This window comes from Panicum virgatum, chromosome 5N (assembly GCF_016808335.1).
Source record: "Panicum virgatum strain AP13 chromosome 5N, P.virgatum_v5, whole genome shotgun sequence".
NCBI lineage: Eukaryota > Viridiplantae > Streptophyta > Magnoliopsida > Poales > Poaceae > Panicum > Panicum virgatum.
The window spans coordinates 60030006-60042455 of NC_053149.1; the positions used below are offsets into that span (position 1 = coordinate 60030006).

At 41.1% G+C, this 12450-nt stretch overlaps 2 protein-coding genes across 6 annotated transcripts; both read right to left on the minus strand.

The window, feature by feature from the left end:
- Window positions 1-1254: 1254 nt before the first annotated feature.
- LOC120674013 (putative F-box/LRR-repeat protein At3g42770) lies at window positions 1255-5312 on the minus strand. 3 transcript variants are annotated; one of them, XM_039955071.1, is made up of 4 exons: window positions 5152-5312; window positions 3774-4557; window positions 2121-2276; window positions 1255-2029 (listed from the first exon to the last, which is right to left on the minus strand). In XM_039955071.1, the coding sequence occupies exons 2-4, from the start codon at window positions 4521-4523 to the stop codon at window positions 1661-1663; spliced, it is 1275 nt and encodes a 424-aa protein (XP_039811005.1). In that variant the 5' UTR covers window positions 4524-4557; window positions 5152-5312; the 3' UTR covers window positions 1255-1660. The 3 variants fall into 3 exon arrangements, with proteins under 3 accessions (XP_039811005.1, XP_039811006.1, XP_039811007.1); XM_039955072.1 differs by having other exon boundaries at window positions 4925-5301; XM_039955073.1 differs by having other exon boundaries at window positions 1318-2029; window positions 5175-5299.
- An 812-nt stretch (window positions 5313-6124) lies between these two features.
- On the minus strand, window positions 6125-9652 carry LOC120675841 (CDP-diacylglycerol--glycerol-3-phosphate 3-phosphatidyltransferase 1, chloroplastic-like). Of its 3 annotated transcripts, none has more exons than XR_005675511.1 (9): window positions 9077-9652; window positions 7903-7969; window positions 7750-7824; window positions 7617-7668; window positions 7383-7468; window positions 7226-7300; window positions 7052-7146; window positions 6816-6934; window positions 6125-6719 (listed from the first exon to the last, which is right to left on the minus strand). XR_005675511.1 is itself a non-coding variant. In XM_039957052.1 (8 exons), exons 1-8 carry the CDS (start codon window positions 9553-9555, stop codon window positions 6638-6640), a joined length of 1011 nt encoding a protein of 336 aa, XP_039812986.1. In that variant the 5' UTR covers window positions 9556-9646; the 3' UTR covers window positions 6125-6637. The 3 variants fall into 3 exon arrangements, 1 of the variants encoding a protein (XP_039812986.1); XR_005675512.1 differs by having other exon boundaries at window positions 6816-6904; window positions 9077-9651; XM_039957052.1 differs by lacking the exon at window positions 6816-6934 and having other exon boundaries at window positions 9077-9646.
- Window positions 9653-12450: the final 2798 nt, after the last annotated feature.

The following is a 12450-nucleotide window of genomic DNA, read 5'->3' on the forward strand; positions in this document are numbered from 1 at the left end:
TCAAGAGTTGCGTGCATGTAATGTTGCCATTCTTCCGTACTATTTATATGCGTCAACTCTCAGAAATCCTCATTAGCTTCCCAGGAAGTCAAGGTATGAACCGTAAGCAAATGGGTCTTTGAATTCACATTGAACATCTTGTGAAGACATTTCCGTATGGACTCAAAACTCCTCTCTAGGGGTTTGTCTAGACTGCACTGTCTTCTTTCCAATGCTGATAGATTTACTCTATAGGAATCATGAGTAATTCTATAGAAGTCACCGTAATGAACTTGAAATGCCACTTTGCTCGACATATCTGGAAGTGCAAAGACTTCATTTTAATTAATCTAATATCTACAAATATACTATGCCTTCAATTATAACCACTAATCCGAACCCTAAGTGCTTATAACAATAAAAAATACTAATAATAAAATTAAATATAAAAAAAATCTGGAATGATAAAGTTGAGAAATATTGGTTACCTGCGGTTCGGATCAAAAATCCTGCAGGGCTTCGCCGGTTTTTTTACCTCCCTCACCCCTCCTCTCTCCCTCTCCCCTCTCTGGATCTCGTGGGCAGAAAATGAGGGCGCAGAGGGAAGGGTTGGAGTTTTATATTTGATGAGGGAGCCTGCCGCCCCCCTGCCGGGCGGCAGGCCCCCTGCCGCCCCACCAGTTGGCGGCAGGGGGCCTGCCGCCCGGCGGGGGGCGGCAGGCTCCCTCCAAGGACCTCTGCGCAAAAAATTTTATTTTTATTTACATATAGGTCCCTACCGCCCACCTGCCGGGCGGTAGGGGTATAGATTTGTAAAACCTAAATCCAAAAATATATTTCTGTAAATTTTTTTTTTGAAAAATGCAAAAATAAAAAAGGCGCCAAAACAACAGCAACTCATATTAGGGAGGGTATCAGAAATGCACGGAGGTATCATCAGGCTATCAGCACTTAGCAGTAATACGACAGTTGCGGCAGCAACTATTACGCAAGCGGTCTCTACTATTACGCATGCGTGGAAAAATCATTCCACGGGTCTTGAATAACTAGCAGTGCCTAAAATCATTCCACAATAACATGGCATGAACGGAAGTGAGCAATAGGCCGGTGGCCGGCCGGAATGCTCGAGCTCGAGTCACCGGAGTTCGTTGCTGTTCATTTCCAACAGGCTGGACGAGGCCAGATAACAGATACCATAAGTTCGGTTCAGCCACTTCGATTGTGGTTCAGCTCACAAGCTCTCATATGGACTACAGGAATTTCTACAGCAATCACTGCTCGCAACCAAGCAATGCAAATCACAGAGCTCACAACCAGGCAATAGAGACGAACCAAAGGTATGCCAACAAGAATACAAGATGCATCCATGCTCGAAGTGAGAGATTCCAGATACTCGCCAATCGTGCAGGTAGATTTTTGGCCACTGGACATGACAGACTACTTCTAACCTGGAAGTCACCAACATTAGGTTCCACTAGTAGACTACATTAAGACTACCCAACAAAGCTAAGCCCCAAAACATACTGCTGGTAAACAATCCAGGATGGAGGGTTCATGCAGTATCCTATCCAACCTGACACCATTTGCTACCATAGTGTTCGCCATCTTATCAATTCCATCGTCATCTCCAGGATGAAGGGGTAAAGCTGACTAGCTGAACAGCAGCACACCCTCCTAGGCTCTAGAAATAATCATCGTAATCAAAGGTTTCCTCCATCTCGCCGCCATCGTTATCACTGTCACTTATCGCATGACTATCATCAACCCAATCTTGTTTCTTCTTCAATTTCTTCTCTAAGACACTTCGTCCCATCTTCCCTCCCTGACGCTTCCTCTCAGTCTCAGCTACGTTCTTTTGGATGTCTTCATAGAAAGTGACATGTATCTTCTCCAAGCTGATGCCAGTTGCTACCAAAGCATCCACCGTCTTCTGGATTTCACCATCATCCTTGGAACATTGTATTATTACTGTTTCAAGGAGGGGGCATTGGACGGTCATTCCAGCTATTGATATTGGTTCTGTTTCTGCACCTTCCCTTGCTCTGTTATGCTGCAGAGAGTGCAAGAAATAAATGGAAAAATATAATAACCATTTGACCTTTTTCCAAAAAAAAAAGGCATTAACTTGGAATGCAGGATACCTTTCTATGCTTTAAAGTAAGTTTTTCTAGTCTCGGTGAAAGCTGGAGGAAGCGAAGTACAATGTACAAGTCATCAGTTAAGCACCATTCGCCAATTGCAAGAGTCACAAGACTCTCAAATACAGAGCATGTGGACAGTTCCTTTTCCAACATAACCTTGCATTTCAAGAGGTCGGGGTCAATTATAACTTGGATGCAGCCAAAACCAGGATATTGCCAAGTATACTAGCAAAAAAGTAAGTTCGCGGAACATAACAGCCACATGTGACATGTCAAATGATGCCACTACACATGATATCATGGAACCTAACAACTATTTTGCACTTTTACCACATCTAACTATTCAGGGAGTGCATTCAGGAATATTTACAGATGTGAATAGAAAAATATTAACTAAGTTTCAGTAGTTTTTTTTTCTAGACCAATATTCAGTATCAAGACTCTTCAAAGTTAACAGAACATCTTTGAAAACAAGGGGTAAAACTTAGCAGAACGAAATGCTGTGCTCACTGGTATTAGTTTTCTCGCATTCAAATTCATATAAGCCACAAAACTAGGTGAAAATATCCCATTACATTTATCTTAATACTGCTAGGCTAAACACAAACCTGCATAACTTTTGACAAACCTAATTTAAATGATAATGATGATTACTGATTTCGAATTCACCTTAAAGCCAGGGTAAAATACACAACAGCACGTTGGAAAGGAACACAGACCAACACTTAATGCATCGATTTTCAGGCATAGAGTTGTTTCTTTTGTGGACATCTAATATGCTTGTGTTCGAAAACTTATCACCAGAAGTCCAGAACATATCAACGAAAAAGTAACTCGCAGACATCTTCATGGTTTCCAAGGCAGTGAAATAGTTGATCCAGAAAAAAGGTAGTTAGGTAGCCAATTAATCAAAATAACACTCATCCTTGCTTGTTCCTATGGATGTGACTAGTTTTGGCTACTGTGTTCTAAGAGCATCTCCAAGAGTTTGCCATATTTTACTTGGCATATCTTATGTTTTGCCAACTTCTAAAAAGATATGCTAAGTAAAAAAAGAGCTTATCTCCAACAGTTTGGCATAATTCACTTGCCAAATCCAGATCTAACTTACATCAGGAACCCTGAGAGAGAAACAAAATTATATTTATGCCCTTCCACCTCTTGAAAACTTAAATCAGGAACCCTTCTTTGTTATTTATTTCTTTTTTCACCCTCCCACCTGACTAGAAACCACGATACCAACCGCGCGCCGCGCGCGTATATTTACGCGCTGGAGGCTGGTTTTTCCCAAGTTGCCAAAAATTGCCAAGTCTTTTGCCAAACTGTTGGAGGAGTATTTTTAATGTTTTTGCCAAAAATCAAATATGGCAACTCGATTTGCCAAACTCTTGGAGATGCTCTAAGTAGAATAGTAGTTTACTTTCCCTTTTGTAGAAGCAAAAGTGTTTCTTTTAAGTACAAGTGTCAAAGTAGTTCGCTTCTTTTTTTCCCATGTTTTCAGTTGAATATAAGCAACACCAACCATTAGTACAAGAAATGTGGAAAAACTCTACATGGCAAGTATAGTAGCAAGCTAAAAAAATTCATCAAACTGTCTTTCAGAATATTAATGGCAACAATAAAACAGATGTACTTGTCTTTAGTCGAGAATACCTTTATACCGGAACCAAATAATGCAAGTCTCTTGGCATTCAGAAAGATCCCAGTAAAATCAGATTGACCATCACAAGTGCTCCTAGAAAGAGAAGCAAATATGTGTGCACTCTCTAGAGATGGCCGCTCTCGCCAAGAAATTTCTTCCAGGGGCAAGCCTGTGCACTTGAAATGAATAAGACAAGGGGCAGCAATTGTGAGTCCTTTGTCTCGACCTAGGAAACCATCAACAGTTAGCCTTTTTAGCACTTTTGAGTCTACAAGGTCAAGATGCTGTGCACAGTTTATCAAATGCAAGTCCTCTAGGCCAGGGCTCCGAGCAATAATTTGCTCAAGAGATGATGTGTCCACCTCCACATCACAGAGAGATAACTTTTTGAGGGATGGAAGCCTGATGATGTCAGGTAGCACAAGTCCTTCATGTTCATAATCTTTATAAGGAGCCTTTCCCATCTTCAGATTTAACTCCTCGAGTGAGCGGCAGGTGAAAATGCAACGAGGTAAAACAGTCTTATCATACTGATGCATGTTGACGTCTAGCACTTTAACATTATTCTTCACAGCATAGCCGATCCACGTCCTCACATCATCGCAGTTTACCACATGGTGGCTATCAAAATGCAGCTGGAAAATATGCAGGTCTACTCGAGAACGAAGGAGCAACAGGTTGTTAACAAAACGAACAAACTTCTCATATTTCCAGTTTTCATATTCTCTGTAGTTGAGACGTATCGATTCGCCTGACTTCATAGCAGATCCAGATTGGATTCTCTACCTCACAAACCTGCAAGAAGGATTTCATGATCAATACAAGAAGCAATGATTCACAGGAGGGGAATGCAACTGTCCCAAGGCTAAAAATTGTCGTCGTTCGAACTGAAATTCGGATCTATCTCATATTTGTCATTGTAAATCCTAGCCACTGAATTGGGGTTCTAGTTCAGAACAGTTCCCCGCACTACACACCACCCCAATGACAGATCAGATCTGATTTGCACAGCACAAATATCGCCCCCTTCTGGAACACCCTGCAGATACTAAATATAGACGGACACTAAGAAATACCTAGCCAGCCTATCACCACAGAACAAATTTCAATCTACGAAATGGTAGGGATACCGATAATTTGGTTGACCACATTAAAAAATTACCTCATATTCAGGATTCAAGCCTGCTCATAAAGCAATACGGGACTCAAGAGACTCGATGGGAACGAATGCCTATTTTCCGGAAACATTTCTTTTGTGCATTCCTAGATGAAACAAAAGTGCGTGCAGCGCAGCAAAGGGGAAAGATGCGATTCTGAGAGCAAGAACTCGATTTAGTGCCAGTGCTACCACAAAATGCGTACAGCTAGGTTGCGGGAAGGCTGATTTACCGGCAATGGAGAGGATTGCTCACTCGGAATCGTCTCGAATGGATGCCAGCACCACCGGGCGACTCAAGGCTTAGGGTTTAGGCGAACCCCACTGCACGGGTTTCGGTCTCTGTCTAGTAGCGCTCTCGCCAGGCGAGTGCACCGTATACAACCGGCCCAGATATACACGCTGGTTTATCCAGAAGATTTCTTTTTTTTTTTTGGGTTCCGCACTTTTCACCACCACTCTAGAGTCTAGAGGGATGACAAAAGAAGCCGAAGTCCACAAAGAGTGAAGACAAAATTGGATTTTTACCACCGCATACACTGGGCTATGCAAATTTACCATCGTGAAGATTGATTTCGCAAAATTACCACTTGCATCATTGACAACTTGTTTCTCAAGAGTGAACGAGACCTCTAAATATTGCATCGAAAACACATACTACAATTGACACATCCTGTAAACATTGGTTAAATTTGGGTCAACAATATTCTACCAATATTTCCGTTGAATTTTAAAAATAGTGTATCTAGATTTTAAAAAGTAGTTTAAAAAACTACGCCATGTTAAGATGTAATCATATTTTGCATCCATTGCATGCTTGTAATCAATGGTTTAAGTAGAATATCGTTGATCGTGTAGATGAGCAGGAGAGTATATAAAAATCAGATCCAAAATCACATATAAAATAGCAGAAGCTCAAGTTCTCTGCGTGTTACTCATTTTCTAGCGAAATCGGCGAGTATATATCACGGTTTGAAACGTGTGCAACTTTTCTGCATTCAGTCATTCACATTTCATCAACGTCGGATGACTACTTCACCCGTCGCGCTTGCCGCTCGGTTGCTCTTAAGTTCAACATGTATGGTTCGATCTCTGAAGTACATACAACATACGTGCATGTCGATTTTCGAAAATCCATCTATCCAGGAGCTACCGTGGAACACAGGGACGCTGATACATTTTCCGTTCTTCCAGAGGTTAAAGAAAAAATCAGGTCAACAGTTGTGCCGATACACGGATTGCATTGCATCGTAAACAGGACATCTGGTAACAGGACGGCACCTATCAACCTCATTCCGCCATGGCAATGGGCAAGTACAAATATTTTGAAGTGCGTATGTGTACACAGGCAACAGACTGATGTATCTATCGGGCCAAAGAAAAGCAAAGGTTCTACTGGCTTTTAATGTGCGCTCTAAGCTGAAACTAAGGGGAAGTAGTAAGCAAGAAACTTAACAGCTACTGGAGAGACCGAGCTAGAGAGGCCCAAGGTCTAATGTACAAGTAATGCGCTGATTTCATTCATGTGGCAGTGGCAGTTCTTCACTTCTTTATCCAATTATTGCCCAAAATGTTTCACTTTATCCAATCTTGCAGTTGTAAATTGGAAACTTCGCATAGCCACTCCGTCCATGCCTGATACATGTCAGTGTGTTATTGCATGCCTGCCCTCCTCATAAGCGGCAAATTCATCCATGAAACAAGTGCATGTGGCAACAGTCATCGGCTCCTTGGTTTGATCCGGTAGTATTTCACCCCATAGCCTATCGTGGAAGTGATTGTTGTAGTAGCTACCAGCCAACTGAAGAAAAAAAACAATTTAGCAGAAAAAATACTGCAAAATAAAACAAAAACATGTTTCCCGAGCATAATGCTCATTAGACCTCTGTGGCTGCACATTTTTAACAAGTGTCAGGTATCCATATTCAAGTGTTCTTCTGCTCCAGTGTTTATTGTGGGTGGGAAATTGTAAATATACCGGATTTACTGAACAAAAGCTCATGTGAGAACAACTCCCTTGTTGTACCAGGTAAACCAAATAGTTCAATCAGTTTATTGCAACGTAAGATTGCATGCAAGCACCAAGAGACGGGGACTAGAGAAACAGCAGCTGGAATATGGAAAAGGAATCACCTAAGGAGTGTAATGTAATTCTGAGTCTCATCTGTACCAAATTCTGGCTGAAGAAGTGCAGCTGCAACCAACATTAACTGGAATACTGTGTTCACCTGCAACCAACAATTATTATCATGCTTCCAGACAGGTCAAGAATCTTACAAGATTAATGCTATGCGATCAGAGCCATACCTTGCTGATGAACAGAGGTTCAACCTTTTCACGATGAATCGCATCTAAGTTAACATATTCCGACCAACTGTTCCACTGGCACCAGAATGGTAAAGGGCATTCAGCTTAATTTTAAACCTGCCACAATATACTTGCGCCATTGCGCGTCTAATAGTACCTTCCATCCCAGACTAGAAGCCCGTTTGTAGAAAGCACCACCCACAAGGAGCAAGTCTCTCATGACAACCAGGCCGACAAGACCAGCTTCAAGCGAAACAAGTGGTGTACAAGTTAAAAGATTAATTAAAATCATAACCTTCAGGTAAATACAAATATGGTGTCAAAAAATATGAGCTATTTTATTAAGGAAAGTTTGTGATACAAAATAAACACTGCTTGTTGATATACTCACGATGTAAGAGATCATTTTGAACCATGGCTACAGCAACACAGCCAATCAAAACCTAAGCAATACCAAAGATATTGCATATCATTTTAGCAGCACAAATAATAAAGAAGTAAGGCTATTAAGTGTTGATTCATACCTTATCAGCAAGAGGGTCCAAATATGACCCAAAGACAGAATTGATGCCCATCTTCCTTGCTAAAAAGCCATCCAACTATGTTCAGACAAAAGAACTGAAGGAATGAGAAAAACTTTAATGCATTTTCATGATACTGAAACATGCAATTCTTACCCAATCACTTGCACCAGAGACAGCCAATGTGGCAAAGGCAGGAAGATACCATTCGTTCACAATCATCCTAAAATACATGGACTTTATTAGAACAAGGATAGGACCACATAGGAATTCACGACGTAGAAGAATGAAAAATAATAAAGTATAGCATTGAAGGCATGATAAAACACTAACAACAGCATAAATGCAAATTCATCAAAATATAAAGAAGAAATGAAAAAAATAAAAATGAATATCCTTTTAACAGCATTGCCTATTTCCATACTAGGATACCCTACAACGAAAGAAGGATGTCAAATCGAAATCAACTCATCAAACATACAAAATGAACTGATTAGATTTTTCACAAAGATTCGGTAGATGAACACAAAAGCTAACAAAGAGATGGTGTTGTGAGTTAAGCATAGAGATTGATGATTCTACAATAGAATGTCTTCATGATTTCAATTCATGTTGAAGCAATAAGCAAAAGATGCAGCTGAATGCCTGATTCTACCTTGCAACATGTTTACACGCATGCTGTCTCATTTGCATCATGAAACATCACTTTACATGCAAAAAAAAAAACAAACAAACGACAATGCTCCTTCCTGATATGTGCAAACTTGATCAATCAAACTCAAACACATATCTATATGACCATATGTAACATAGAGGAAGGTTCATTTATTCAACATGCTTCAACTCCAAAACACCCCAACGCTCATGCCCCAACATTTGACAACGTGTTTAAGCCTTAGTGACCAGACATTCTAGCTAGTATCCTGGCCCATTTTCTTTAGAGAATATCCTGATTCAAATTGTTGCCCTACATCCTCTCACACCCTCCTAAACACAAATATTAATCCATAGATCCAAAATTAACTTCGTCGCACACATCAGGGAACTAACACTTGAAATTTATTCATTAAAAAGAGTCATACAAGCTTTAACAGTCTGTATCGCCATTCAGGGGCATTTGTTGCCTTTTCAGATCATGATACTTATATATCATTGATGTACAATGAAACGATTAAAATCTGCGATGTTCCATCAATAGAGGCAAGCTCAGAATCTCAGTAGATCATGGTTATTTATGTGTTTTCAGATTTGAACTCTCTTAGTTTCAGTCCAACTGTCAGCAGTGAAATCTCTAGCTCTAGCTGAAAGCAAACACAGAATGAACACTCACCATCCAATGACCGGCCCTGACACCATGCGCCCAATCGACACCAAATTGGGCGCATTCAGAAACCTCTCGCCCCCACCTCCCACAGCCCCCGCCGACGGCGCGGCCTCCGCCTCACCCCCTGAGATCCGCCTGTGGTCCCAACGCACGGCGTCCGCGACGGCCTGCGCGCGGCCGCCGGCGAGAGCCTGGGCCCTGCGGAGCTTGTCGCGGAGGGCGGCAGCCGCGGCCGTGAGCGGCGTCGCGGACTGCGAGAGCATCCATGGGGGCGACGAGAGGAACAGCGGGCCGCCCGACCGGACGGGGACGTGGGTCTGCGCCGCTCCGGCGAAGGGGGCGGCTGCTGGGGAGGCGGCGGCGGGGGTGATGGTGGTGGGGGAGGATGAGGCGAGGAAGGTGTGGAGGGAGAGGAGGGGCCTGGGGTTCGAGATCGGGGTGGTGCTCCTGCGTATGAGAGGGTTTAGGGTCTTGAGGAAGGCCATGGCCGTGGATCGCGGAGCATTGCAGTGGAGCGGTCCCCGGCGGTCGGAGTGGAGGAGGAGACCTCGCGGCGGGGGTTTGGACAAGACTGGGGGGTTTTTGAGGAAGCAAAATTGGATCGTGTAGCTTTTTCGATACCGTATCCGTCGCATGAATTTTCGGACACATATATAAGTATTAAGTGTAATTGAAAAAATAACTAATTATACTCTCTAACTAATTAGCACGAGTTGAATTTTTTAAGTCTAATTAGTCTATAATTTGACATTATTTATCAAATAACAACAAAATGTGCTACAGTATTAAATCCCAAACTTTTTCACCAACTAAACACACCCTAAGGCAAGTTTGGAACCTTTGGCATCGCTGATCTCACTTTACGCTGACCTTAGATCAGCCTCAGTAAAATTCATCTAGTTTTTGCTCTAAATAACCGTGAGATGAAATCATGCATTGAAACTTGCCTTAGATGCATGCTATGGATTATGTAGTATATTAAGTACAAGTTAAAATTGACTTGGATGTGCGCTATGAGTTTTGTGTCCTAAAATTTTTTGCACAGTATCCGTCACATCGAATCTTCAGAGACATGCATGAAGCATTAAATATAGTTGAAAAATAACTAATTACACAGTCTAACTGATTAGCACGAGCTGAATCTTTTAAGCATAATTAATTTATAATTAGACATTATTTGTCAAATAACAACGAAATGTGTTATAGTACCAAAACACAAATTTTTTCACCAACTAAACACACCCTTGCTCTCTTCCACACATCCGTTTCTTCTCCGCCTCTACAGCCATTCACCCTGTCTCCCATTATAGCAATTTATTGTTTCATCATTCTTACCGTGCTATTTAACTCCGCGCTCTCTTTTTGTTGCCGATACGGCCCATTGATCACCTTCGTCGTCCTAACTAGTTGTACGCGTTGTCTAAATTTATGTAAAATCTGTAGGACGTTGTGTACCAACATTATAGATTGTATGTCAATCTTAATGAATATATGAAAGTTTGTAATATATTGTGTATGAGCATTATAATGTATTTGTAGACTAATATGTATGTATAGTTTGTAGTAAAAGTGAAGATTTTTTCAGTGACCTCTAATTATGCCGTCGCTTTTGGATATTCTTATGTTAAAGCATCACCATTACAATAGCAGTAGCAACTCATCATACCACCATATGCTATTTTGACTAGTTAGATACTTAGTTCACAATTTTTAGGGTGTTGCTGGTAGATGGCTAGAGTAAAAAGAAAATCAAATAAGATGGCTCAATAGTTGCTAACATAAAACAACAACAATTTTAATTAATATAGTGGCAGTTTTGTGGCACATGTGGAAACTAAGAAATTGTATATGCTTTTCAAAATGGCAGATAGTAAAACTTGCCAGTTCCCAAAAAATTTTGCTCAGTTCCCGTCACATCGAATTTTCGGACACATACATGGAGTATTAAATATAGTTGAAAAAATAACTAACTACATAGTCTAACTGATTAGCACGAGTTTAATATTTTAAGCCTAATTAGTCCATAATTGGATATTATTTGTCAAATAACAGCGAAATATGCTACAATACCAAGACCCAAACTTTTTTACCAACTAAACATACCCTTATTAATGGAGGATGATCTCTTAACACCCAATCACATTTTATTTTTGCTGACACCACCCACATATTTGGAGCAATTGAATTGGTTGGAGCCAATATTGGAGGAGCTAGAAACAGACATCAGAGAGGATCCAACCGCAGATGCATGGTGCTTGTCGATGCATGAAGTAAGTTGAATACAGGTTCGTTGGGATATGTGTGATTGGCAATAACCGAAAAGGAGGAGGTGCTCAGAAGTAAGAAATCTAAGACACCCTAGAAAAAAAGTAGTATTGAGCAAACCTGATGTTTTTTGTTGGGCATCCCTCGGTCCCAAAAAAAAGTCACCCTAGAAAATCTAAGACAAATTAACAAGAAGATAAAATAATTATATTTGTCCTTATTTATTATCCATATATATTTTCTTTTGAATAACCTGCAGGAGCACTGCCATATCATTTAAGAGATGAGAAGAAAGTCTAAATTCTTACAATAGTGATATTACATAAATAAGGTGGTACTCAAACTCTAAAAGAACCATACAATAACTAAACATTAGAAACAAACGAGAGCTCAGGGCCACCGCAGACCAACTTCCTGTCATTGATTTCCCGCTTGATCTCTTGCAAGACCATGACCGGTGATCCGATCTGTTGGTTGAAAACCCGGCGATTCCTCTCTTTCCAAATGTTCCAAGAAGTGTAAATCATCATTGCAGCCTTCAGTTTTCTTATCTTTTTGGGCAGCTTTGCAAGTTCTTCTTGCTGTTTCCGGAGTTTTTGCATAGCCCTCCCTTGGTTGATGACTTAGCTACAGATCGCAACACGTTCATGATGTATTTTTTTTCCATTTTTTCTCAATGGCTCGAGTGATCTTTACCGAGATCACTCTTCTCTATAATTAAAACCTTCATTCTTCTTAATGAAAAATGTGCTCAGGCACGGTCGCCAAAAAAAAATTCCCCCTCCCACCAATCCAGTATCTGCGTGTGAACCAAGTTCTGTGCCCAGCTTGCCATTGAACTCCACACCTGCTGGGCGAACTTACAGTGCAGTATGAGGTGCGAGGCTGTTTCTTGCTCCTGGTTGCACAAGGAACAAATTGGGTTGCTGGGCCATTGCCGGGCCAAAAGCTTGTCCGTTGTTAGTATCTTACTTTGCACAAGTAGCCAGGCGAAAAAATTGTGCTTTCCCTCTATTTCTGCCTTCCAGATAGAGTCCCCGCTGAATAGACTGTAAGCTCCTATGAACTGTGCATTATCCATACTAGTCTATCAACCCGTGCTCCCGCACGGGCTA

Excerpts from the sequence above, each read along its gene's own strand:
- LOC120674013 (XM_039955071.1), bottom strand. The coding sequence starts at position 4,523 with ATGAAGTCAGGCGAATCGATACGTCTCAACTACAGAGAATATGAAAAC. Across the intron at positions 2,277-3,773 it reads TATTTGGTTCCGGTATAAAG|GTTATGTTGGAAAAGGAACT; the intron begins GTATTCTCGACT and ends TTGAAATGCAAG. Across the intron at positions 2,030-2,120 it reads TTACTTTAAAGCATAGAAAG|CATAACAGAGCAAGGGAAGG; the intron begins GTATCCTGCATT and ends CACTCTCTGCAG.
- LOC120675841 (XM_039957052.1), bottom strand. The coding sequence starts at position 9,555 with ATGGCCTTCCTCAAGACCCTAAACCCTCTCATACGCAGGAGCACCACC. Across the intron at positions 7,469-7,616 it reads TCAAAATGATCTCTTACATC|CTGGTCTTGTCGGCCTGGTT; the intron begins GTGAGTATATCA and ends TTTCGCTTGAAG. Across the intron at positions 6,720-7,051 it reads AATTACATTACACTCCTTAG|TTGGCTGGTAGCTACTACAA; the intron begins GTGATTCCTTTT and ends TTTTTTCTTCAG.